Source organism: Plutella xylostella, chromosome 4, assembly GCF_932276165.1.
Source record: "Plutella xylostella chromosome 4, ilPluXylo3.1, whole genome shotgun sequence".
NCBI lineage: Eukaryota > Metazoa > Arthropoda > Insecta > Lepidoptera > Plutellidae > Plutella > Plutella xylostella.
In genome coordinates, this window is record NC_063984.1 from 2,976,388 (window position 1) to 3,002,312 (window position 25,925).

The following is a 25,925-nucleotide window of genomic DNA, read 5'->3' on the forward strand; positions in this document are numbered from 1 at the left end:
TGCTTACATAATAAAGATATAAAATCTACATTAAATTTTAACATTCATAATAAACTATAATATTTAACATAGAGTAGTTAATAATATAAATATTTCGTTCATAACAACAAAGATAGGAGTTTATAGTAGGTTATTTTAGTTATCAACTAGGTATTCATTTACTGTGTAATAGCATTTCTGTGTAAGTAGAGTTTTTAATTTGGACAGGAATTTACTATAGTTTAATTCGGATTTAATAATGGTTGGAAGTTTATTGTAGATTTTTATGCATTTAAAGTATGGGCTATTGTTAAAAATTTGCATATTAGATTGTGGCACTGATAGTTGGTTTTTGTTCCTAGTGTTAATTTTATGGACTTCGTTTACCTGTTTAAATAACTCCATATTGTTCCTTACAAACTTGGCTATTTCGAAAATGTATAATGAAGGTAGTGAAAGTATTTTATGTTTGATGAAAAATGGTTTACAGCTAGTTGTGTTTTGGAGATTTGCTATGATCCGGAGACATCTTTTTTGTAGAACAAATAAGTCATGAACGTCTACACTATCACCCCATAGAATGATGCCATAACTTAACCATGCATTTGCATATGCATAGTATGCTGTGAGAGCAGTGTTTATGTTGGTGTTAACTTTTAGTATACCTAGGGAATAGATGAATTGGGACAATTTGCTTTTAATTATTTGTACGTGACATTTGTAGTTTAAATGTGTATCTAAATGTATGCCTAGTAACTTAAATGTGTTGACTTTCTCTATATTAGTTAATTGCAGATTTATAGGAGCTTTTTGGTATGGCCTGAGTAGGTAGTTCTATGATGGTTCTAATTTGTTGTAGATTACTGGTCATAAGAATTTGGGTACTTTAGTTTAGACACTCATAAGTTGGGTACTATAAATAATCATTATGCTCGCACCTACTTCTTAGACGTCGCCACTACTTTTTAAACATTCCGTCAGAAACGCTATCGATAACTCTATATAAAAAAATATTCGCAACTCACTATAATATACGAAGACTTCCCAGTCCCGGTCGGCCCGACCATCATGACGGGCAGATGGTGCGTGATGAGCATCCTGAAGAGCGACAGGAACCTCACACTGTCGAGGGTCGTCACCAGGATCTGGTTGGGCGGGGTGTCGCGGCTGATCGGGGGCGCAGAGATCACGTCGTCTTGCCAGAGCTTCCATTTGCCTTTGCCCTAGGTGGGAGTAGTTTGGGGTATGAGGTTTGATGGAGATGAGAATGGAATCTTTTATATTTTTTATAGTGTGGAAAAAAGAATAGGAGGTAGCAAATAATAAAGGCTTAAAAAAAGTGGTCTTTGTAGATTGCTTATAGCAATGTTTACCTCTTTGATATATCGATAGTCAAATACGAGACCATCTTTAGGAATACTGAAGATATACGGTTTCTCTGGCTTGGCGATCTCTTTCGGTAAACTCAAAGCTTCTTTGATCTGTGAAAATTAAATGATTAGATCATCAATCTACTTCAGAATTACTGTTTAAGTACACACAATATTGTGTTGTGGCGTTTGTTTGGAGAGGCCTATGTCTAGCAGATAACGGACTGGTGTCAGCACAAGCCCTTAATCGCCCGATAAATCAAGATATAAACTTACTTTTTCCGGGAATTCTCTCTCCAATAACCCGCGGAATAGCATATCAAATTTGGGCCTGCCAGCGGCGTCTAGAGTAGCTCCGATAGACCAGATGCAGGCGAAGAAAAACGTACCCTAAAATAATGAACAAATATTAATAAATTTTAAGTGCATGACACCACTGACTGCTCTATCATATGGATCGGTTTCTCACCTCAAGCTGCGCTCTAACATCAAGATCCGAGATGGACTCCACATACTTTTCATCGTGAAAGTCGTCCATGAATGTATCAAAAAGTCTCATACACGAGACCACCAAATTCGTTCGAGACGTCACGTACATTTGCTAAAACCAAACATCGTTAATAACTTTGAACTTTGTGCACATGTCTGTTAAGAGCTATTCAGATGGTGTTTTCATTACCTTGACTTGTCCACTGTTCTCGACGAGCCATAGCAGCGGTGATAAGAATCGGTTGAACAAGTTGCGTATGAGAGTCTTGTTGACGGTGTGCAGAGTAGCAGGTAGGGTGTTCAGCCATGATTCTAGAAGGACTTTCCATCCGAGACCCTTCGGCTCTAAGTAGATCATGCCACAACGGGATACCTGGATAGAGTATAATGTTATGAATAGAATAGAACGTTATAAGTTTCGTTCTTTGGTACGCAACGTTTTGACGACAATATCTAGACGACAATTTTTTACATAAAAATGCTTCGCATCTATGAAGCGCATCTGGGACATAGGAACCTGCCAATACATATGGACCAGCCAAGAAAATACATAGTTTCCTCGACCAAAAACACACACAAAAACTTGATCCTCTCACCGTAGCGGGAGAAGCGGCCTCCAGGTCCATAGGCTCGAAGACGAGGTTGGTGGTGGGCGCCAGCTGGATGATCTCCCCGCTCATGAGGCACAGCTTCTTGTTGTCGTCCAACACCGTGTTGAGATTCTCGATCCATATCGCGTCTACCGGGCCGTCGAATACTAGCCATTTTCTACAATTATAAAGAAAGTGATTGGTATTATTGATCAACTTTTTTGCAAGAGTGCTTAAGACCTATTCCTTCAGAGGTCAATAAAGAAAACTGATGATTATAAAAGGGACCTCTATTTGGCACTAATACTTTAATGTAACGCATGCAGATAAAGTTACAGTAACAAAATGGCGGGTGTTCCGCATGCATGCGTCAGCATATCCATATTTCACCGTTCATAATGCACTATAACACTTTTGGCAGTAGACACAACATTCACTCACCTATTATCATTTGTCGACACGGCAAATGCCCGGTAGCTAACGGCCAAAATGCCGTCGGACCACTCGTGCGACACCGGGTCAAACTGTCCGTATAGCTGGCCCATTGTGATGGACTTCGGGTTGATCACTATCCACTCCGCCGGGTTCTCTGGCATCAGTCCCTGGTGGTGGTAGTGGAATGATGAGTGGGTATAAGTGCAAGCTCAGAATAAATAATACTACTCCACTGTCGTATTCAAAATAAGGTACACTTGTCCAAAATTAATAATGCACATGCAGATCTTCACACCCGAATCATTAAATCGTAAGAGCCTTAAAAAATCACTTGCATTTTGCACCTTGTTCGAAAGAAATAGGAGTCAATATCATGTGTCACATAATCGAAAATAACCGATCTGTCAAATATTTCTATGCGCATTATCAATTTTGGAGCACTGTACCCTATTTATGTTGTTGCAAAATACTGGATATTCTGTTCTTTCTGACCCTGGATAAGTTTTACTGATATGCTGTAATTGATTTTAGGGATAAACTTAAAACAAAGGGAAGCTGTACGTGGGCGTACTTAGGGAGAGGCTCACGTCTAGCATTTGACTGGTATAGGCTGATGATGCTGAAGATACTGAAGAGGAATTTTAGCCAATAAAACTAGCCATCTTACTCCATGTTACCTCTGCTGACGCCGTTACACCAAATGTGGTTACCTTTTCGGCGACGCAGCCAAGGGCGGCTCCCAGCGCCTGGTAGCACTTGGTCTTCCCGGAGAAGGGCAGCCCCACCAGCATGAGCCCGTGCCGCACCAGGATCATCTCGTACAGTTGGAGCACCTGATAAGTGATGATGTAAAGATGCAGATACAGGAACAATGGTATGATAAATATGGTTCGTACATAAGTAGGAGTAGGAGGGTGTATTAACAGACCATATCATAGAGCGAGATAGCATGAATCCGTCATTTTGAAAACATTATCCCTGTCTGCTCTTTGTTTACAGTGGAACCTTTTTCGCCACATAGGGGTCGCAGCATCTTTATCTATTTCACTAGAAAACATCTTCGACTTCAATGAGTCGGACGTCTATAGGATCGTCCTCTCAAGGCACGTATCTCATCTCATCTATGAAGGACTGTAGGTACAATATTTTTCGTTTTACCTAGTACGTACTTGTGCCTAATTAACATGTAAGTATATAGGTACTATACCTTTTCAATGAAGAAGTCATTGCACTGCAAGTTCATCGTCACTGCCACTTCTTTGAGGCACTCAACCAGGTCTTCGAGGCCAGCCAACGGCAGCGGCAGCCCAGGGAACAAGTCACTGATGATACCCTGTGACAAAATTATAAAATTATATCTATTAAATTACGCCCTTACTTTGCTGCCACGTTTTATCATCGGTGAAATATTTAAACGTACAGATATAATATTGACTTTAGGCTAAGAGAAAGGAGAGGGATTTAAGCTGAAATGTATAGCTTCAAATGTATAGCTGCCTTGCTTTGATGGTATACGGACAGAAAGAGACAGACATAGATGTAATGCCGACATTAGCTTAATGTTCCTTTCTACAACTAAGCGTAACTCATCAAAATTGATGGATAATAAGCCGCTGGAAGTATCCAATACATAACTAAGCTATAGGGTTAGCAGCGAAACACCGTGAAGCAGATACCATAAACAGAGGCACATCGTGCTCCAGGAACTTGGGCAGGTTGACGTCCTTGATGGAGCGCAGCAGGATCACGTCTTCATCCTCGGCAGGGTATCTAAGCTTGAGAGCCGCCGCCGCGCGTAGAACCGACTTTACCGCTCGCATACCTGCCGAGAAGAGCTTAATTATTATTAAACTCATTATTGCATATAAGTATTTTTTTTAATAGCGTCTCTTGCAGAATAATATTTATCATTAGCCCGTAATCATCCACTGCTAGCTATAGACATCTGCTAAGGAGCCGCACAAAACTCATTTACTTACAGGGCCTTCCTCATCCAGTCTACTTGTCAAGATCGTCGATATAGCGGACCGAGGAGCTCCTAGCTACTCTTTGTGGTTCGAAGTCTCCACTTACGAATACGTCATCGGTTCTTCGACATAATTATATTGCGGAAAAACAGAATACCTACAATAGTCATAATCGGCACTGCAAATAATTATAAACAAAGATGGCGCCTGCCGATGTCTGTACATATTAGGATTCTACAATCTGGTTTTCAATCGTAGCACAGCATGTCACGGGAGGCCACATTACTGCGCAATATCCTGTCTTCACACGCTGGCTATATTAGCAGTACAATAACCAAATTTTCTTCATAGTGAATAGCTTACCATAGTCATAATGGCTCTGGCTGGACAGCTGCTCGGAGCACAGCTTGTAGGTGGCCACGATCTTGACGGCGAGCGGCTTCGCGTTGAGGTAGCCCGACGCGTACAGCTCAATCTCAGATATCAGCACGTAGTCGGGGACCATCATCGCCACGGGGCGATATATTTAAAAGTTACGTTCATCATCAGCCAATAATCATCCACTGCTGGACATAGGCCTCTCCCCAAGGAGTGCCACAAGACTCGGTCCTCGGCCTTCCTCAGCATCCAGCCAGTATCGGCTACCCGCCTAAGGTCGTCGGTCCAGCGGCAGGAGGGCGTCCCACGCTGCGTTTGCCTGTTCGTGGTCTCCACTGGAGAACTCGTCGTGAACCTATAGGTACGTTTAACTTACCATAATCATAATGGCTCTGGCTGGACAGCTGCTCCGAGCACAGCTTGTAGGTGGCCACGATCTTGACGGCGAGCGGCTTCGCGTTGAGGTAGCCCGACGCGTACAGCTCGATCTCCGATATCAGCACGTAGTCGGGGACCATCATCGCCACGGAACGGAATAGAGCCTGGGAATACGTAAACAACGATTTATTAACATAATCGAAACCGATCCAAAGCAAAAAATACCTTTATATTATAAGAGTCTACACGTTTTTTATAGGCTGATGCCGAGAGTGGTTGCTTGCCTATACAGAGTAGGTACTTATTATTTGTGCACCAATAAAGGCATTCTTAACACTTACAGCCTTCTTTTCGAGACAACCTTTAGAAATGCACTAAATAGATGGAGATTGGGTGCAGTTTACTTATTTACTGATAGATAGATAAGTTCTTTGTTTGCTTAACACCTTACACACCTGTTATACAACTTACCTTCAAATTATCAGGCAGCTCCGACCGCCCCGCATACCCAGGGTTCATCGTAATAAACACCGCGCAAGTCTTGTCCAACTGCAGCAGGGTTCCCTCGAACATGAGTTCTGTAGACCCGGAGTTGATGCCGCGCTGGATGGACAGGATCTGCTGCGCGACCACCGAGAGGACTTCGAGGTCTATGCGGTTGAACTCGTCGAAGCACGACCAGGCGCCGCAGGAGGCTAAGCCCTGGGTGGTGGAAGGAATGTTATTGATAGTACTTTCTTAGATTGATTCCTGAGAGCGATACGAAACGAGCTTTGTGTGTGTGTGTGCGCTGCGTCGACTGAATGGTGGCGCTACTGACGCTCCATCGTTCTATATATTCTACATACAGGTGTTGCTAAAATATTATATGGCTAAGAATAAACATATAAAACCGCATTCAAATCGGTTCATCGGGTATGATGCTAGTTCACAGCGCCATCTAGGGTGTGCCTTAATTTTATCACATATAATTTGTTTGGCTGGTTTTAGTAGGCGATTTACGCCATGCAGTGTAAATTTTTATATTAATTTTTGTGTGGTTTTGTTAGATAGCATTACCTTGAAGAATTTCCCGAGCGCGATATAATCGAGTCCGTCGGAGCAGTTGAAGACGACGCACTGCTTGGCGACGGCCTTCGCCAGGTCCTTCGTGGTCTCCGTCTTGCCCGTGCCGGCCGGGCCCTCCGGGGCGCCACCTGGAGACCAGGTTTTAATAAATATGTTTCATTTTAAATAATAATCGTTTATCTATAATCTATTTTTTCCGTCTCAGCACCATAAAAACAATTGATAGAAAATAGAAGAGCAAACTTAGCAATTTTTTTTTAATAACAAAATACTATTTCAATGTGCATTTCGCGTCCCATAACAGCGATCGATCGGTTAGGATTCTGACGATGAGCCCTCCCGAGTTGTGATGTATTACGTGTACGAAGATGTGTCAGAAGTTTGCGAGTGTGTAAGCGGGAGCGCCTTATCTCCTTATGTTACGTAAATGATGACCTAGCATCTATATATGTAGGTATAGCTAGTGGTTACCCAGGTTGAGATGCAGTGCGCCGAACAGCGTCCTATAGCAACGGTCAGTCAGTGGCGTGATGACGAGCCGGCCCGTGTTGCCGAGGTACTCGTAGCCGTACATCAGCTGAGAGTTGATCATGCGGGTGGCCAGTTGCATGGACTTCTCCTCGTCGTCTTGTTCCTATGGTGTAAGGATGATATGTTTGAAATGAACGGAGCCGCATAAAGAGTAGGTATCTTTCTGTGATTTCATAGAAAGATACGAAAAACAGAAGAGACGTGCTATGCGATTAATTTAAATAAAAAGCATTTTTTATGTTTAAATGAAGCTACGCAGACAGTATGGAGAAAATATCAATAATTTATAGCGCTCAAGAGCCAATCTATGGATGCGATACGAGTTTGTTTGCAACTCTATTTTCGCAACTCATCGCTCTGGACGAATATGACAGAATGATTGAAATCGTGAATAAAACATTCTAACCTCCCAATAGTACCGTATCTGCGAGAGCCAGTTGAAATCGTTGTCCTGAGTGACCTTGAGATCCATCAGGACCATCAGAACATCGCGCGCGTGCACGTCCAGCACCACCAGCGCCCCTGGTGAAGAAAATATGCATTTTAATACTTGCTAATACCAAAATAAAATAAAAACACACGCACTCACGCCTTGTACTAATGTACTCCCTTGCGGGGTAGGCAGAGGTGCATTGCTGCACCCACTTTTCGCCAGAGTGTTATGTTAGTCCCAATGTAATAGGGAGCGGGCCTATTGCCATTTTTCGGGCACACTCAAGACCCGAGAACAAATATCTGCCCCAGCCGGGAATCGAACCCGGGACCATCGGCTCAGTAGTCAGGTCACTAACCACTACGCCATTCGGTCGTCAAAATAAAATACAAGTTAGTTATACAGAATGCCCTCTTTAGCTCTAGCGCCATGGCATCTTTATCTACGTAGATAAACTCAAACAACGCACATAGCCATGATGGCGTTTTATCATTTAGGTAGTAGCTAAGATTTGATCAAATCTTAGCTAGCATCAGAATGTAGGGCTTTTATATGGTGATATGTTTGCATATTATTATCGTTTTAGTTTTTTCTATTGCCTCAATGGTGGCAATGAGTCTCTCCCCTACACTTATGTTCATGTAATGATATGGTTAGTTCACTCACCAAGAGTAATTCTGTTCTGCAGACTAAGCTCCCCTCGGACCAGGCTGACGATCTTGGATATCTGCTGGTTGCAGGTGTCCCAGTAGGCGCGCATGGCCGCCGCGCCGCTGTGGATGGCCAGGGTCACTTCTAGCGTCCAGTATGTCATTGCTATGCAGAGCACCTGTTGTAAATGTACGGTTTTTACAATGGGCTGATTTCATCATGGGGAAAGATTATTTTCTCTTGGGGTATATGTTGTGATAAAAAAAGATAAGATATGGTATATTTTATGATTTTTTACTCATAATTACAGATTTAAATATGTTTAATACCTGTCCCTTAAAACCTGGTTTATGATCATCGTTCCAGACAACAAGCCTACCGGGACGGCAACATGACGTCATTGTCGCGTCAACAGCGTCCGCGCCACTCTCGTTACGTTGCCGTCCTGTCGCTGTCACATCCCTTCCCGGCAGAACCTTTAAACTATTTCTGGTAATACAGTTCCCTTTGTTACGTGAACCACTTACCGTCTGCCCCGGCCACTTGAGCACCCAGGCCTCCCTCAGCCCGCGCGTGTAGTCGGCGTGCGAGTCGGCCACGGCGCGGTGCACTGACTCCTTCATGGACCGTTCGAGTTCCACCAACCATTTCTCCACCTAGAGATGTAAGGTAGAGTGGTAAAATTTTTTGATGAGTGTGGTGACGGAATGGTGGCAAAGAAATGTGAAGTTTCCCGAGTTTCCTTGACGAGTAATTTCGAGCAGCACCGGAAAAGTTAGTCTTACTCATAAGGAGGTCTGTACCCAACAGATTGCGATAGAAGGCTGATTGATGATGATGAGGTACCTATAACTATCTGATCAGATCAGAATATTATAACAGATATACCCTATCAGTCTAACCCTTTACCAGATAAAATATTAAAAAATCGCTTCCAGATATAAATAATTTCGGCGTGTCTTGAATGTATTGCTAAACATGCTATAGATATACAACAGGATGTATATACAATATAATATATTTATAGTGATAGTATACCTGTCCCCTAGCAGCGGCAGTATTTATGGTGATGGTGAGCGGGACCACCTCGCCCTCCGACGACCGCATGTGCGTCACCACCAGGTCCTCCGTGAAGTTCAGCTTGGCGATACCCTCGAAGCACTTCTTCAGGTGCGGTTGTACTCTGTGTTACCAGAACCAAAAAAAAAACTTTTTGTAATGCGACCGGGAAATCAATCACAATAAAATTCTATTGCATCTTGGACGGATCTGTCCATATTATGTAGATGAGGTATTTATATGTAGAAATCCTGTCTAAAGTCATACATCCTATATAGTGGCTGTATTGAGGAAATGGTGATAGGGTGTTATGGTGTGCCTCTTTGAGGAAAGCCTAGATCCAGCAATGGACAATAGCTAGCCGATAGTAGTTGATGGAAAAACACCCCCATTTTATCGATCATTCCAGACATGGCTGAGTAAAAGAAGGGTTAAGTACATACGTATGCAAACACTCACCGCGTAGGATCCTTGGTCTCCGACAGTATCTCGAGCAGCTCATCATTCGACAGGAAGAAGAACCTCGGGAAGAACAGTCTCTTCTTCTCCAGGTACGCGTTCAATCCTCGCTGGACCATCTCCAGCAGATTGTTGGACTTCTTCAGCCGGTCCAGCATCTTCTCTATGGTGATCACGTCGAGCACTCGGGGCTCCGCGAATGCGGCCTTCATTATTTCGCGCCACATCTGGTGATATTTCGTTGGTGATTAGGTTTAGAGTAAGTCGAGTATAATGAGTGAGGTTTTTAGTCTAGAATAGTCTAGATTATGTGCTTTGGCGCTAGTACCTGTGGTCACATAACATACAATGTAATATTGGTCAAGGGGCATATGGCTATCTGCTGCCTGTAGTCCCGTTGTCCCCGTAACTGTGTCCCCGTTACGGAGACAACGGGACGTCATTATATTTTCGTTCCGTTGTCCCCTTTGCGGGCAATAGTGAACGGGGACAACGGGCCGTCACAATTTTACGTGTCGTTGTCCCTTCCGAATTCTATTAGCACGAAAAGGACAAAATAAAATGAAAGTTATCTTAGACGACCGAATGGCGTAGTGGTTAGTGACCAGTGACTACTGAGCCGAAGGTCCCGGGTTCCGGCTGGGGCAGATATTTGTTTAAACACAGATATCTGTTCTCGGGTCTTGGATGTGCTCGTAAAATGGCAATAGGCCCGCCCCCTATTACATTGTGACTAACATAACACTCTGGCAAAAAGTGGGTGCAGCAATGCACCTCTGCCTATCCCGCAAGGGAGTACATTAGTACAAGGCGTGAGTGTGTGTTTTTTTTATCTGTGCTTTTGTATCGCGGCAGTATTTCGTCTTGCCGTTAGCGCATCCTTTAAAATTTACACGTTCATCAAATTTGCCAAATTATCACCCAGGTTAGTTATGAATTGATCTAAGCTAAAAAAGCGATTTGATGTTAAGATAAGTATTATATAAAATTCATGAAATAAAAAATATACTTGTGTTTTTTAAAGTTTATTTTGAGAACGGGGACAACGGGTCTGATTTTAATTTTTTTATTAAGTGCCGTTGTCCCCGTTGAGGAGCTCACGTCCAACGGGGACAACGGGCCTGATTTTATTTATTTTCTGAAAGTACCGTTGTCCCCGCTTAACGGGGACAAGAATTACGGGGACAGCGGGACTACAGGATCTGCTGACGATGTTTGGAATTTTTAGATCGCGATTGCATAGTCAAACTTTATTTCCTCAGAATAAATGAGTAGGTACCTGCACTACATACCTACCTATAGCCAAAATATGTACCCGGATAAGCAGACCAATCTAACCACTTACAACCATGACCCCTATCGTATCAAGATACTGCCTACTGTAAACACCACTATACCTTATCAACAGCGCTGAACCTCCGTCCCTCCTCCGGTATCTGCTGCTGTATGTCCGGCGAGGTGAATATGGGCTCCAGGTACATCCACGTGGCCTGCACCTTCAGCCACTCGTCCAGGATCTCTTGTAGCAGGACCAGCTTGCCTTCCCAGTCACTGGGGGGATACGGGAGTGGTCAGAGAATACGGCGTCGGATGTCCAACAGTGGACGTATGTTGGCTGATGATGATCAGGAAAATAAAGTAAATAACAAATGATTTTTTAGTCTTCATCACTATGTATACGGAAAGGGTTGTTGAACTCCTCTGAGTTAGACAGAAACTACAATCTGATGCGCTAATCTGCACAAGAAAACATAAGTACCTATGTTTCTTACTAGTCTGGATGCATCTAAATTCGTGTTATTGTCATTAGTGGGTAGTGTGGGTACTTACATAATGATCTCCTCAAACGGCTTGATGTACGGTGAGTTTTTCATGGTCTGGGTCTTGACGATGTGGTCGTCGAGCAACAGCTGGATCTCGTCCACGCTCGACAGGATATAGCTGCCCGTGTCTCTGAAAGTTAAAGTGAAAGTTGGCAGTGGATGGTGGTGAATTAATTGCGTAAAATTATATAATTTGAAAGGCCAGGATGTTAGTAAAGCTTTATAGCGTAAAAGAGAAAAGGCTGTATTTACTGGACTGCTAAAGTAAATTGTCACATTTACGTCACTAACCCAATCACCCGTAGCCAGTAATGGCTGAATGATGACGACACAGAGTGTTGTGGTTGTGGCGCGCCTTCGAAGTCAAAGCCATTTATTTGCTGAATATAACCCTTGGCTATGTCCAGCATTGACCAATTACGGGCAGATAATGAAAGTAACTTACTTGTAAGGCAGTATCTCAAACTTGAGGTCGGCCCACTCCTTCATCATCTTGTCGAGGCTCTTCTCGAGGTTGTTCTCCTTGGTGGCCGCCTCCGAGATGCCCTCGAACTTGTCTATGTAGTCCACCAGGTTAAAGTCGATCACCTGATCAGAAAATTTATGAATTAACTCTTTATACATATATAGGAACACAAATATAGGAAATAAATGTACAAAAGGAAAGCTTAATGCTAAAAGCATTTTCTACCAGCCAACCTACAGGAGAAAATATACCTATTATAGTATAATTTATTATATATAGTATCAGTCTTGTACAGTCGAGGACTAAAGATAGAAGAGCAGCCAGAGCACGCCAATATCGCAATACAAATACACCAATAGGACTGAGGCGGCATACTGCACCAATGGCGTCACTCTATTTTGATTGCATTTCGCGCTCGCTTCACCCCGCACCTCCAAGGGGACCTAAACAACTTGCGTGCGTTCTGTCAGCTCAGTTGTCAAGTTACCTAATATTTAACCAGCTCTAACCTTAGCCAGCGTAAGATCGTCATCGACCAGTATGGGGAAGCCGACGATGTCGGAGATCTTCTCCCAGTGGCGCGGCTTCATGCCGGGGTTGCCCAGCGTCTGCACTATCGGCATGTGCGTCTTGAACTCGTCTATCTTTGTTCTGGAACGATCAGAGATATTTATGAAGAAGAGAATGAGCTGAGCAAAAATACCATTTTATGAGGAAGATTTTCGAACGCCTTATGACGGTTTGCACTCAGACGCCTCGGCCAATCACAGCCCTGAAATAATGAGGCGGCGGCGGCGCTATGATTGAAAATGGAGATGCCTAATACCTTGTTCCATTTATGAAGTCTCATGACTAGCGATTGTGAAATTTTAAATGCAGTAGTCAGTGTACGATGTACAGTGTATGACGATGTGTTACCTGACAGACTCGGCCAGCCGATGCGTCTCGGGAGTGTCCTGGAAAGCCTTCTCCAGCTTGTAAACGATCTTGTAGTAATATTGGACGTCGCCTTCTATTTCCTCAGGGTCGTGACTACCAACCTGTTGAAATAAAATGGAATTATTTACATATTTTTCAGTTTTCCTAGGTAACTAAAGCTTAATATCAGTAAAGCAGATGGTGAAAGTCAACAAGATAAGTTCAAATACCTTAGAGTTCATCCAAGTGCTATGTTTCTCTATGAAATCATTTGACGCGTCATACAATTTCTTATACGGGGCGAGTCGATCAAAGATCTGCTTTCGTTTCGGGTACTGAGACAACTCATAATCAAACGCAGTCTCTTCTTCGTTGAACTGATCTATCTTCGCTAGCGCCGCGGATAACCTGATAAATGACTCATCTACTTTTATTTTTCTGGTTTAAATAATAATTCCTAATGGTCACCGCACATAATTATGACCGTAACGTAAAGGGATCGCCTCTTGTTCTTCTGTCAACCAGTATACGCGAACGCCTGGCGTGAAGGCGTTCGCGAGTTATACTGGTTGACAAATATAGTCATATGTGCGGTGACTCATACACTATCTATTATGTATTAGCAAGGTTGTATAAATAATTACCCCTAAAACTAACTAAGGAAATAAGGCTTACTTTTCATCCAGTCGACGTGCGCGAGAGACGTATTTGGGCAGCTCGTTGATATCGCCCCAGTACTGCAGTTCGTTCACCTGCTCCTCCATAAGGTCTAGTTCTTCTATAAACTTGGCTATACGGATCTATGACAAAGAAAATAACATAAGTACCTAATAAGAAACCAATATGATGAAAATAAAAAAAATAAGTATACCTTCTAGCCGTTTAAAAAAGTTCTATTAATTTAATGGATATATTACTATACCTTCAATAGTTCCTGGTATTCTAGTCTCTTTTGTTCACAAACTACTTTACATTCTTCAATAACACCCGGCATTCGAGAGTACCTGCAAACAAAACACAACTCAGTTAGCATCGAGTGACAGTACTTACCTTTTAAATTACATCAATCATGGCACCTTAGGGCGCATTCCCACCATGTCGTGACGACAGATAGTATCGTGACTTATAATTATGTTTAAATGGAGACGACATTTTTGCACGGACTTTGATTCTTGTTTTTACAAAAATAGAGACGATAGTCGCATTGTATATCGTCCAACGATAAACTGATAGTCACGACATGGTGGGAACGCGCCCTTATACTTACCAATGGAAGGTCTGATTATTAGCTTTCATCTCCAAAGGCGTGAAGATGGTGTAGTCAGCCAGGAAAATGATATATCTGAGCACGTCACGCAGTTTCCCTTCCATCTCTTCCAGTAAGACATCTTCGACCTTCTTGCAATAGATAATAAGCTCCATAAGGGCTGCGGTATCCGCTGGCGGCGTCAAAAGAGTATTTGCTATTGCTGCATACTCGTCGTATATGCTGCAAAAATATACTTTTTAAATAACTCTTCAACAAAGTTAATTTAGCTGGTTTATCACAAAGAAAAGCACTTACGCCTTTATCGTATTCTGGTAATCTTCAGTCATCCTCCTCAACAATAGATTGGCCAATCGCGAGGCTGCTGAACGGAGCGTACCAATCAGGTCGCCGCGATGCATTTGGAACATGCCAATCACGACCGTACCTTCGAGGTTTGATGGTATCTCTCTCGTTAAGTCCACATATTTCACTGCCTCTTGGCAGTATTCTTCGAATGTCTTCTCTGGGTCACTTTTTATGAATCCTTCTACTTCCTCCAGGGACTAGAAAAGACATTGCATGATAATTAGTTGGTAAATATAAACTCCGTTGTCATTTTACTGCTTGTTGCGCCTTTAAGGCGTACGCCACAGAGAAGCTATAGTGGGTTGATCATAATAATATATTTAGTAGTTTTATAGATTTAATAAAAAATTACCTAAGTACTCATAAAAAAATACAATAAAAATCCAGTTTATTTTGACTCTGTCTGATACATTACCTGTCCATTTAGTAGACAGACATATTCATCAAAGTCCTGCAGCCGGAGCTCGGGGCCGATCCTCTGCTCACTGATGAGGTCAGCCAGCTGCTTTTTGTAGTCATCCACTAGGTCATGATCTATTATTGGCTGTAACAAATGTAATTATAACGAAATTTTATTTTAAAAAATAAGCTTTTGCTACAACATTGTATCATTCATGTTTTTTCTAGCCTATGTGTTTATCCAGGGTTTCAGCTCTCTACACAAATACCTACCAAATTTCATAAAAATTAATTTAAGTATAATATTAGAAGGTAAAAAATAACATTTTTATTATACCAACCCGCAACAATGTCCTGCTGGGTGCTACAAAGTCTTGATACAGGATGGTTTCCAGCCGCGGTGTCTGCCTGCAAGCATCTTTCAGGAACTCATACAGCAAACAAATCTGGTCCTTAAACTGTTTGAATGATGGCTCAAATTCTATTGTCTCATTTGCAAACACTACATTGACTATGAACCCTTGGTTCATGCCCTGTAAAAAAAATGATTGAGATGTAAATTACTCAAGAATTTTGTATTGCAATGTAGAAAGTCATGTCAAAGGTTATTTGACTTTTGAATTGCTCCTTTACCACCAGCCTAATGAGTAGGAGTCCTTCTCCTTGTTAGGGTGGTGGTAAGGGTAAACTTGGTGTCATAAAAAAGGACATGTCTGAATTTTATATAAAAATAAAATATAGGTATAAGAAGTCATTAGTACTCCATCTTACCCCAACATCCAAAATGTATTCTGTAAACTCTGCCATGGATTTAAGACACAAAGTCTGCAGATTGAAAGTCATGATGCTGGCAAGGCAGTTGTAAAAGTGTTTCATTTTAGAGGCTTGCTTAGGCTCAGGAATCATTTTCTTTTTATGACCCTGGAAACAGTAGATATAATATTTAAAAAAGCCTGAAATTCATACAGGTTAGAACCTATTAGTATATATACTTACTTAGAAGTTTCTGATGTATTTACTCTGATCTCATAACCAGATGCTGCCAAATATCACAATAATATTGACTTTTTGGACACCCTGTATATATGTTTTTCTATAAAAGTTTTTTTTAATTATACCTGTAGGAAAACAGCCTGTAGTGTGGGTATCCACTGCATAGTGAGCACATTGCCGGCCGCCTCGATGTGTCTCTTGCAGACAAACGTGAAGTCAGTCAGCTCATATGCAGCATGAGTCGTCATGATGTCCTTCATGCTTATCAATCTCAAGTCACTAAAAAACAAGTTTTATGTATATTGCTATTGTATGGTTAGCTTCATGAGTAGAAAACGTTTATGAAGTACTTATCAAAAGATTGTTTGTGAGTTATACAAAACAAAAGTTTGTATAACACATTTTTACCACTTTTGAAACTGAGGCTACTTTGTATATATAATCTGTACATAGTAGGTCAAATCATACTTGAATTGCTTCCACCATATCTGCAGCACTTGAGCAATGCAAGGGTTGATGCTGTGCAGGTTCCTCTCCAGAAAACGCCGCGCCACCACATACCGGTGTCTCCAAGCATCATCTTTCAACGACAACTCTTGTTTTAGAGGAGTATCTTCCTCTTCCAATGATTCTTCCTAAAGATAAAAGAGTTAAACTGAACTAAAACTTAATTTTAAACTTTTAGATGTTGTTTTGTTTATTTATTTTTGTTTTTTCGGAAACGGAAACATTCTTCCGTTTATCAATTTTCTTGTCAGTTCAGTTGCCACTTGTCACTGTCACTTACCACTTAAATTAACCTGTGAAAAGTCGAGCAAAGCAAGAGATATTATTCTGAGGGACACAACAAACACGTACGTGTTTCAAAAAAAATTAATGCTACAGTGAAACTATAAAGTCCTGAAATTAATGTTTGAGGAACTAAAATTTTCAGGAGCCTGGCACCATTAGAAAAGAAACATAAAAGTCATAAAAAATTTTTATGTCAATAGGCGGTTGGCTGTTTTTTTGAATTTTCTTAGTAATTATAAGGATAATCTAGATAAAAGAAACAATTTACGCTTGGTTGCAATTAGGAAGATGAAGAAAGATATTCGTAGTTAAGCTAGTGAAGTTATTTATCGAGTTTTAATACAATGTTTAGCGGAACATCAAGCTGGACACATTTTGTCGAATTTGGAGCATGTTTACGCTCGTACAGCGTCTATGACGGGTATGTAGCATTGTACAAATTGTAATTACTCATTTTTTATTAGTCCCAACGCTTCATTTATCGATAAACCTAGGTTTAGAGCCCAAGTCGAACATTGTTTACATACCACTGATTGTAGGTTTCATCTGGTTTCAGTTGAGTCAAACCTTAACATTTTGATACTTGAAGATATATTTTTTGTTTACTTACTAAATTCACATTGTGTGAATTTGGGGGCATTGTGTAACTCAAAAAGATTTTTTTATTTTATTTTATAGTTATATCGGACCAGCGTGCCAAAGAGGGCAAAATATGGAATATTTTTAACTCCTGGAAGAATCAGAACTGGCCGTCCAAAAAGAGAAATTGATGTCTTTACTATGTGTGCCCTTCGTCAACAGATCCAGTTTTTTTATACAGTTGTAATAACGTTATTTATCCAAATAAATATTTATTGGTCTATTAGCCTTCATATTAACACCTTCTAGCTTGTATAAGAGCTTTTTTGTGGATGGTAAGTTGTTTTTAAAATACATAAATAGGTAGGAAGTTAACAGGCAAAATTTCAAGTATCAAAGTCAGTTATGTTTCGCTATATAGGGTTGCTACATGAAAGATAGCAGTGCCCTCATTTAATTTCAGGACTTTATAGTTTCACTGTACCTTCTCACTCTTGTCGAACGAGACCAAATATTATAAAGTTCATTAGTTCAGCCCCCGTATTTTGTAACTTTTTGATAGTTAGCAACCGGTGATAATTGGTATCAACTTAGAACTAAGAGTCAATTTTGACTGCAGGCTGTACCCATTTAAACATTTTTTATTTTTTGTTTCTGTTATAATTATATATACCTAAAAGTACTAGATTAATTTGTCGATAATATTACTTACCTGATATTAAGTTAACTTACGATGTCAAGTCCGGTTATCTACCTACTTACCGTCTTCACTGTTTCAAAGTCAAAATTATTACTGCATCATTGTGTTCTCTGACTTACTGTTGTTCAGATCAGATATGATAATGTGTACCTCACCTTATATAAACATAGATATGTAAGTACCTAAAGTATTAATAATTGCCTATTTTATTGTATTAAGAGAGTGCTATGTCCGCCATCAAACTGCTGCGCAGTTTGGCAGACCTAAATTGTAATACCAATTAAGAAAAAATATATGAATAAACATTATAAAAAAAAAAAAACTTATTAACCGAAAACACCAAAAATCTTAGTGAAAGAAATATGCAAGAAGCCTAACAATATATCCTTACATTCAACATAAACGTTTGTGAAATCAGATAAGTCAGTAAAAAGTTATTAATTAATAATGCTCTAAGTTGTCAGCCATTTTATACCAACCAACCCGACTCGGAGTTACATAATACGGGGGCAGTTTCACTTATACACAGTATAGCAAAAAAAACTACTCTCCATGATAAAAAAAATGCACGTAAACAACCATGTTTCAATGAGTAGGAAATTTTTTTTTTTCAAGATTTCTTATTATTTTTTTCTTGCTTTACCTAGTCGGATAACTTTTAAAATACTTCATGATAGAAAATGTCTAGGCGGATTACAAAATGGAACTATTTGGCAATAGCGTCAACGTTTGCATGGATTGTAGTTACATTATATACAATAGGTAAAGGCAGGTAATAGGTAGGCAAACACATACCGTATTAGGATCTTTGAGGACAAAATCGACAATCGCTTTTTTCATGCTCATCATAAAATCTTCCCTCATTTCATCTGTGCAATTCAACAATGTTTCTTTCCATTTTTTCAACTTTAATGATATCAGATTATGGACCCTGAAATAATAGAATAATGATTTCGATTCTGAATAAAATATTTCACTTTTCAGTATGCCTTGGGGTGAAATTTTATTTGTTCTCCAGTCCCGTTGGTAGTTGGACGATAGGCGTACAGGACATAGCCACAGGTCACATACATTGTAGCACGTATGTGAGATCTAAGACGGTAGTTTAATACAACATCCGCCTGTATACATACCTCAGTATTATTTTATTATCTAATGGCGCGACGTGAATTGTATCAATACCATAACGTAGGTAATAGTAATAGCGCAGCATATTTTTTTCTTCAGTGTTAGGAATATCATCAACCGTATCACCCTCAGCTGCAGGTTGGCAGATCAAATTCATTAGTTTTGTTCTGAATTCTTCCCTTGCTTTCCGCATAGCTGTATAAGTTTGCATAACTGAAATAAAAAAGAAGGAAAAATATAATTTGATTACGTTTTGGAATAAAGATTAATATGATAAGAACATGAGTAAGTTGAAAAGTGACGTTAAAGTAAGTACCTTGATAGCGGTCTACTCCAATATCCTACATAATATTATCCATAAACCAAGCTTACCAGAAGATCTTTTCTTAGGAGCTACTTTTGCTTGTGCTAAAGTTCGCTTTGATGGTGGTGGAGGTAGCTTGAGGACTTCTTGTGGTAAAGAAAATAATGGTTGAGTTTTAATTTTAAAGTCTTCTGGCATCGTAATTTTTGCAATTTTGGGTAATTTTATATCTGATGATGATGGACATGGTTGACTTTTTTTCCTCGTTGGTTTGTTATTACGCTGCATATTTCCTGAATGTGCTGTGCCTGCGGATGTGAATAGATCATTTTTTATGAAGAAATGTAGCATTCATTAAGTACTACAATAAGATGTAGGTATGTGTCGTTAAGTTTTTTTTTAAAGTTCAGCTTTGAAGTACCTACCTACATTTTATCTACATAAAAATATAAATGCAACGTTTCTACATTTTACTAAAGAACATATATCGTGGATGTTTTATACTGTAACCTAAATCAATAATGGTGCTTGTTAGGCATGCTGAAAAGTAGCTACACCACAAATTACTATTTCACTAAAACATATTATTTTATGCATTTTTTATTTTATTTCAACCTTCTCGTTAAGCTACGTACAGACCGGACCAACGATGTATATGTATCATTCATAATACGGGGCAGATTGCAGCAACGAAGGTCAACGAAACCCGTTCGTTAGCGTTCGTTTGCCCGGTCTGTACGCAGCTTTAGAGAAGTAAAAAGACAAATAGTTTTCCACTACTTATAAAATCTCAAAGTGTGGAGCAGACATAATGGCTCTATGGTGAGAAAGTGTCATTTTGTGACGCATCTGTGATATCTCAAAATGTCACAAAATTACAGACGAAAAGATATGTCAAATTTTACTTTGACGTTTGACGTTTCTTCAATTTCTGGGTACCTATCCGATTTTTCTTGTGTAATTCCAATAAAGTCTTGTAAAATGTGTTAAAAACTTTAAAATTGCCTTCCCTGTATCTTTTTAAAGTCTTCATTTGCTATCATTACAGTGCTTTAATATTATATTTCACGTTAAGGGAACCGTTTACTTACTTGAAATATACTCAGTGAAGGTAAGACCCCTATGTGCATTAAATTACATTTACGGTATTTAATCTAATACTTTACATAACTCTGCACTATTACATAAAAATTAAACAATATTATTTAACGACACTGTCACAGTAGCAAAAACTCTCATGTTCTGTTATTTCCTTGGCAACTATCTATGTTTTCGTTACTATGATACATAACCTTTGATTTTTGCGTTTGTCTGAACAATAACATAACCTTAAAATACAATAAATAAATTGTTATTAATGATTTATATTCCTATTAGAAAAAAGCCTATGAAGCAAAGAGTCACAGTTTTTTCCAAGGTATAATTTCTAGTATTTTTACATAATTATCTCCTGTACTAACATTTCATTCCTGGCCAGCCCACCTAGCACGACGCTCAAAAGGCGGCGCAATAAAAAAACTTTTATCTTGTCATAAAATATCTTTTGGCCCATGCTATGTGGGCTGTATTGTGTACTTGTATAGCTACAAGTTAGTAGAGTTGCTTGTTTGGCCTTGATTTCCTACCTGCAATATAATGACATCATTCTGCTCTAAGCTAATTCATAGTGTGTTGTGTGTTTGGTTGTATAATTGTGAACATTTTATATTTTTAATTCATGAAAATTGTGTGTGAGTACTTAGTTTTATTTTTCTAACTATAATATATCAACATTTTACTGTATCCTTTCACACTAATCTATGCATTCCTAGTTAAATATTAGTTTTTACAATATGTTAATTTTACAGATGATATTCCAACTAGTAAGGGGTCTACATACTGGGCCGATCTGCAGAGCGGCTGAGAGCTCCCTGTTAGCTAAGCTCAGGAAGAAGACCGGCTACACCATTGCTAATTGCAAGAAGGCCTTGGAAATGCATAACAATGATTCTGATAAGGTATTGCAGTTTATTAAACTATAAACTATAACTTTGTAAACAACAGTGATCCACAACTTCAAGATTACTTGCTACAAAATATACTTGATTTAATCAATTTCTCATAATGAAATACCTTGCTTTCAGGCTGAAACATGGTTGAATGAGCAAGCCCAAGCCATGGGCTGGGCCAAAGCCACCAAGCTGGCGGGTCGCACAGCCCTGCAGGGCCTAGTTGCTGTAAAGTTTGACCAGTCCCACGGAGCCCTGGTCGAGCTCAACTGTGAAACTGACTTTGTCGCCAAAAATGACAAGTTTCAGCAAATGATTGAAGATGCAGCTAATGCATGTTACAAGTTTGCCCACAACAACATGAAGGCTAAAGGACCTGTCACGAAGGTATGTTAGTTTGTTAAAGATTCCCATGATTATCACCTCTGACAATAAACAATGATAACAAGAGTAATTATGACATACCTAACTGATACTATCATAAAGATAAATGAATAATAACTACTCTCGGATATTTGCAGATGGAGCTAGACAGTGAGCAATTGGCCAACCTGACACTAGATGGCGGTAAGAAGCTATCTGAGGTCCTGGCTCTGTTCATCGGCACAGTGGGCGAAAACGCCGTTCTGCGTCGCGCGGAGTGCTGGCGCGCCAACGAGGCGGGCGTGCGCGTGGCCGGCTACACGCACCCCGCGCCCGCCGCGCCCAAAGACTACTCCGCCGGAAAGTACGGAGCCCTGCTCGCCTACAGACAACCCGACGACGCGGAAGACATCGGCAAACAAATCTGCCAACACATCGTAGGCTGCGCCCCGGCCAAAATAGGCGACCCCGAAACAGACAAACCAGCCAAAAACTCCGACGACGAAACCTGCCTCATCTACCAGGAGTACCTGCTCGACCCCTCCTTCACTGTGCAGGAAGTACTTAAAGAACACAAAGCGGAAGTTCTGGACTACGTGAGGTTCTCGTGCGGCGAAGCCGTCGAAGAAAACATGCCCGGTGTAGAAAAGCAACCTCTGGACACAGTGCAAACGTTGCAGTAGATATTTTTATTATGTTTGGTATAGAATACCTACATTGTTATGAATTTTTGTGATTGGTTTTGTTGAGTGTAGCCAAGTCATACTGTAATTTTTAATTGCATTTAAGAAATAAATCTAGTTAAATATTTACTATCTATTTAATTTAATTCCTGTTTATTTAACATACTCCTATTTTATAAAACCCCCTGCATTTCTAGTTACTTTTTATGTGAGTCGGCGTGGATGATATTCTTCATTTTGGCTTTTCCCTTCCATAGGAAGGACCTGCAGTCCTTCTTCCAGAACATGGCTATTTGGCTGGGCTGGTAGCTGTAGCCGTGGTGGGTGAGCGCCTCGGGGGGGACCACGTGTAGGGCCAGCGTGGTCTGCTCGCGGGTGCGGAAGGGCGCGGGCGCGGCGCGGCGCAGCAGGCAGCCGCAGGGACACACAGGGGCTGGCCTGGTGGGTAGATGTGACACGCGGTTGCACAGGTTGATCCGCTGCAGGGTCCCGCACAGCCGCAGCTCCTCGGTGGCGGTCAGCGACTGCGTGGCCCGCAGCGGCCGCGCCCCCGCCCCCGCCGCCGCCAGCTCCGCTGTCGACACACACTTCTTGGTGATGCTCGGACTCTCCTCTGGACTCCTGTCCTCGTACTCGCTCTCCTTATCCGAATAGTCATCTGTATACATAATTTTAATAATTTAATTTGATTTAGTAAATAAACAAATAATATCAATGTAAAGCTCAAAGTGTTTTCAAAGTGACACGAGACGTCATCTTTGTTTGCAAATAATTTTACGTCATTGAGAGAATGAGGATCTCATTGCATAGGACTCTTTGCATCGCCCTCCTTCTTGCTCATCTCGTTTTTTCACGAAGAGTTTTTGCTATAAAGCTAGCGAAGCGTGCATTTTCGGCGGGCTCGGGCTGGTGAGCCGGAGTGACTCACTTCAATGAACGAATTTGTTCTCGATCTTGATTGCTTGACTGCCTCTACTGATCGCGTAGGTATGAAAACAAATACTAGACTGGATAATTTATGCATACGTATAGTAGTTATCACCCTGGGCCTTCGATCATAAGCCCTGGCACGCCCTGGGCAGTCGCAACCGACGCTAATCCGACTGACCAATACAAGCCCAAGGAACATAAGTTACATAAGTAAGTATTACAGATCTCTAACGAGAAGGCTAGCCGCATGTTTATGTTACCGACACTATAATGTCCTTACAGAACAACGCGAACTCGGGTGTACCCAATGGAACCACCCAGTGGTTCATTCGGATCTATAGGTGTTTTTGCGTTGAGCAAGGTCGCATCAGGCATGGGGCTACTCGACCGTGACTAATCAATTGTCCCGTAAACACATCCATTTCTACTGGTAACCATTGTTGGAGTTATTTATTGTTGCTGCAATAACGGGACATGAAACCGGGACGGTACAATATAATACGATCAACTGTATCTGTATTTAAAATTTGATTTAAATACAATTTTAAATACGTTTAGCGTGTAGCGTTTCGTAAAGGTGGCCCTCCTACCAAGTCATAGTAAGTATGCCATGAAAATTACAGGGTGTTGGCATAGCATAGCTACGCGGTATACCTAGACCGTGAATGGTAAATATGGATCACCTACTGAGAAATAACTAACTAACGAAATAACGTTTTAATTTTATTAACGTACCTATCAAAAGTACTTCTAAGTACCTCGAAGCGGTATGGGCCATAATCAATAGCAACTAACCTACTAATAGATACACAATGCACACTGATTTCCTCATGGGCACACAACACAACCCATGCAAATTAACATAGAAGCAATCCGATACAAATAAACCTCACATCGAAAGTGAATTTGGACATGTTGTGACTAATGTGTAAATGTCACAAAGGAGTCACTGGAGCGTGGTTCCTGCGCTGGCCGAGTGTCCAGCGCCAGTAGACGTCGGCATCATCCCGGCAGTGGATGCTGGCCGCTCAGCACGGAACCACGCGCGAACAACATCTGATTGTTATCTGCCGAATACAATTATCGGAGTTATCGAACATTGTTACATTCTAGAATAAGAAAGTGGACATCGCGATCTTCGCCTGCAATGGAAACATATCAGGTGGTGACAGTTGCTCCAGATTGGTTTCAGCAATAAATCCCGAAGCTGCGGTTAATTAATCACTGCTCAACTGTGTTAACGGTGATAAATCGAGTGTTTATTGATTGTGTGTGGTCGTCTAATAAGCCGGTATACCTACTTAAGTAGATGCAGTAAAAACAAACAGCTCGGGTAGGTATTTGTTAATATCGCTCGTGCTGCAATGTTCTCGGCAGCAGCAATTTAAAATCGGCGTGAAATGTGTTTCAAACTAGAAAGAAAGAAAGAAAGAAAGAAAGAAACATTTATTTGACACACTGAACAATAAAAAACAGAAACAAAAAGAAAAAGAAATACTACAAATAATTTATATGAAAAGAAAAAAAAAAAACAGAAAATAATACAAACAAGCACGGTTGCTGTCCAGAGCATCAAAAAGGCACCAGCTCAGCGTGTGCTGTGCCCAGGAGGCCACAGCGCTGGTTTTCAGCTGGCCCTGAGAGTTGTGACCTCAGTCACGAACGCGAGGTACTTATATTAATTAGGATGGGTTGTGTTGTGTTGTGTGTGTGTGTGTGTGTGTATGTGTGGAATGTGTGTATATTTGAGTAAGCTAGGTTGGTGTATAAGTAGATATAAGTAAGTAGGTACATTAAGTAAGAATACATATTTATAAATAATAAGACGCATAATACTAAGTTTATAAATAAACCATAAATAATAGAATAGGTACAATATAAATGCATAACATAATATAATAAGAGTTACATAAAAGTACGTAAGTAGGTAGCCGGTCCGGATACCGCGAATACATTATATTATTATGTAGGTAGGTATAAGCCAATATGAAACGGCACCCACAGCCTGCAGAGGCATAAAATATTTTTTTCAGTATCCGGGCGTGACCCGTTCAGTGTGCCCGCGTCATCCCGCCAACCGTGCGTAGATAACGGGACGAGGCGGCGCCCGCGCACATACGCCCGGATACCGAGCACCCCACGAACAGCTAGCAACACGCAACAACTAACATTAAACACCAGTGGATAGGTGGATACTAGTGAAACATAAATGCCTAAAGTTCGTTTCATTATGATATTAAGGCAGCGTCGACCCAAAAAAGAGGTAAGTTAAATTGTATTATTTATTATTGTGGTGCAATAAAGTCAATACACAGAAATTAAAAGTAGGTATATGAATGACGTTATATGTAATGACGAAGATAGGAATAATAAGATGTAATAGTAGGTGTAAACAATACAATATAGGTGTGAGCAGTGTGGTCATATAATTATAGTAGAAATCATTATATTATAACA

The 25,925-nt window shown here is 40.6% G+C and overlaps 4 protein-coding genes across 6 annotated transcripts in view; 2 read left to right on the forward strand and 2 right to left on the reverse strand.

The window, feature by feature from the left end:
• The window catches only part of LOC105386945 (dynein axonemal heavy chain 7), a 79,111-nt gene extending 59,305 nt beyond the window's left edge, over positions 1-19,806 (reverse strand). The window contains exons 1-37 of the mRNA XM_048627705.1: positions 19,573-19,806; positions 19,206-19,413; positions 18,868-19,003; positions 16,470-16,636; positions 16,127-16,280; positions 15,780-15,929; positions 15,350-15,541; positions 15,025-15,153; positions 14,559-14,806; positions 14,262-14,483; positions 13,917-13,998; positions 13,670-13,794; positions 13,225-13,402; positions 12,995-13,116; positions 12,586-12,727; positions 12,056-12,198; positions 11,618-11,740; positions 11,185-11,338; positions 9,788-10,014; positions 9,308-9,452; positions 8,797-8,925; positions 8,285-8,447; positions 7,592-7,707; positions 7,126-7,288; positions 6,646-6,782; positions 6,058-6,288; positions 5,585-5,750; positions 4,540-4,685; positions 4,071-4,196; positions 3,574-3,696; positions 2,870-3,030; positions 2,435-2,606; positions 2,029-2,211; positions 1,819-1,950; positions 1,626-1,739; positions 1,353-1,460; positions 1,005-1,202 (exon numbers count right to left, since the gene is read on the reverse strand). Of these exons, the coding sequence (XP_048483662.1) occupies positions 1,005-1,202; positions 1,353-1,460; positions 1,626-1,739; positions 1,819-1,950; positions 2,029-2,211; positions 2,435-2,606; positions 2,870-3,030; positions 3,574-3,696; positions 4,071-4,196; positions 4,540-4,685; positions 5,585-5,750; positions 6,058-6,288; positions 6,646-6,782; positions 7,126-7,288; positions 7,592-7,707; positions 8,285-8,447; positions 8,797-8,925; positions 9,308-9,452; positions 9,788-10,014; positions 11,185-11,338; positions 11,618-11,740; positions 12,056-12,198; positions 12,586-12,727; positions 12,995-13,116; positions 13,225-13,402; positions 13,670-13,794; positions 13,917-13,998; positions 14,262-14,483; positions 14,559-14,806; positions 15,025-15,153; positions 15,350-15,541; positions 15,780-15,929; positions 16,127-16,280; positions 16,470-16,636; positions 18,868-19,003; positions 19,206-19,413; positions 19,573-19,792 (5,835 nt within the window). The 5' untranslated portion in view covers positions 19,793-19,806. The remainder of the gene's footprint in view (positions 1-1,004; positions 1,203-1,352; positions 1,461-1,625; positions 1,740-1,818; positions 1,951-2,028; positions 2,212-2,434; positions 2,607-2,869; positions 3,031-3,573; positions 3,697-4,070; positions 4,197-4,539; positions 4,686-5,584; positions 5,751-6,057; positions 6,289-6,645; positions 6,783-7,125; positions 7,289-7,591; positions 7,708-8,284; positions 8,448-8,796; positions 8,926-9,307; positions 9,453-9,787; positions 10,015-11,184; positions 11,339-11,617; positions 11,741-12,055; positions 12,199-12,585; positions 12,728-12,994; positions 13,117-13,224; positions 13,403-13,669; positions 13,795-13,916; positions 13,999-14,261; positions 14,484-14,558; positions 14,807-15,024; positions 15,154-15,349; positions 15,542-15,779; positions 15,930-16,126; positions 16,281-16,469; positions 16,637-18,867; positions 19,004-19,205; positions 19,414-19,572) is intronic.
• A 601-nt stretch (positions 19,807-20,407) lies between these two features.
• LOC105386912 (elongation factor Ts, mitochondrial) lies at positions 20,408-22,665 on the forward strand. 3 transcript variants are annotated; one of them, XM_038121292.2, is made up of 5 exons: positions 20,408-20,615; positions 20,882-20,921; positions 21,352-21,501; positions 21,628-21,879; positions 22,014-22,665. In XM_038121292.2, the coding sequence occupies exons 2-5, from the start codon at positions 20,892-20,894 to the stop codon at positions 22,536-22,538; spliced, it is 957 nt and encodes a 318-aa protein (XP_037977220.2). In that variant the 5' UTR covers positions 20,408-20,615; positions 20,882-20,891; the 3' UTR covers positions 22,539-22,665. The 3 variants fall into 3 exon arrangements, with proteins under 3 accessions (XP_037977220.2, XP_037977221.2, XP_011555866.2); XM_038121293.2 differs by lacking the exon at positions 20,882-20,921 and having other exon boundaries at positions 20,409-20,615; XM_011557564.3 differs by lacking the exons at positions 20,408-20,615; positions 20,882-20,921 and adding an exon at positions 21,074-21,234.
• On the reverse strand, positions 22,662-23,284 carry LOC125490895. The gene has a single exon (XM_048631331.1). It carries the CDS (start codon positions 23,204-23,206, stop codon positions 22,736-22,738), a length of 471 nt encoding a protein of 156 aa, XP_048487288.1. The 5' UTR covers positions 23,207-23,284; the 3' UTR covers positions 22,662-22,735.
• Positions 23,285-24,281: 997 nt separating this feature from the next.
• Positions 24,282-25,925, forward strand: part of LOC105391576 (villin-like protein quail) — a 35,901-nt gene continuing 34,257 nt past the window's right edge. Inside the window, exon 1 of the mRNA XM_048630979.1 lies at positions 24,282-24,630. Coding sequence (XP_048486936.1) covers positions 24,616-24,630 — 15 coding nt within the window. The 5' untranslated portion in view covers positions 24,282-24,615. The remainder of the gene's footprint in view (positions 24,631-25,925) is intronic.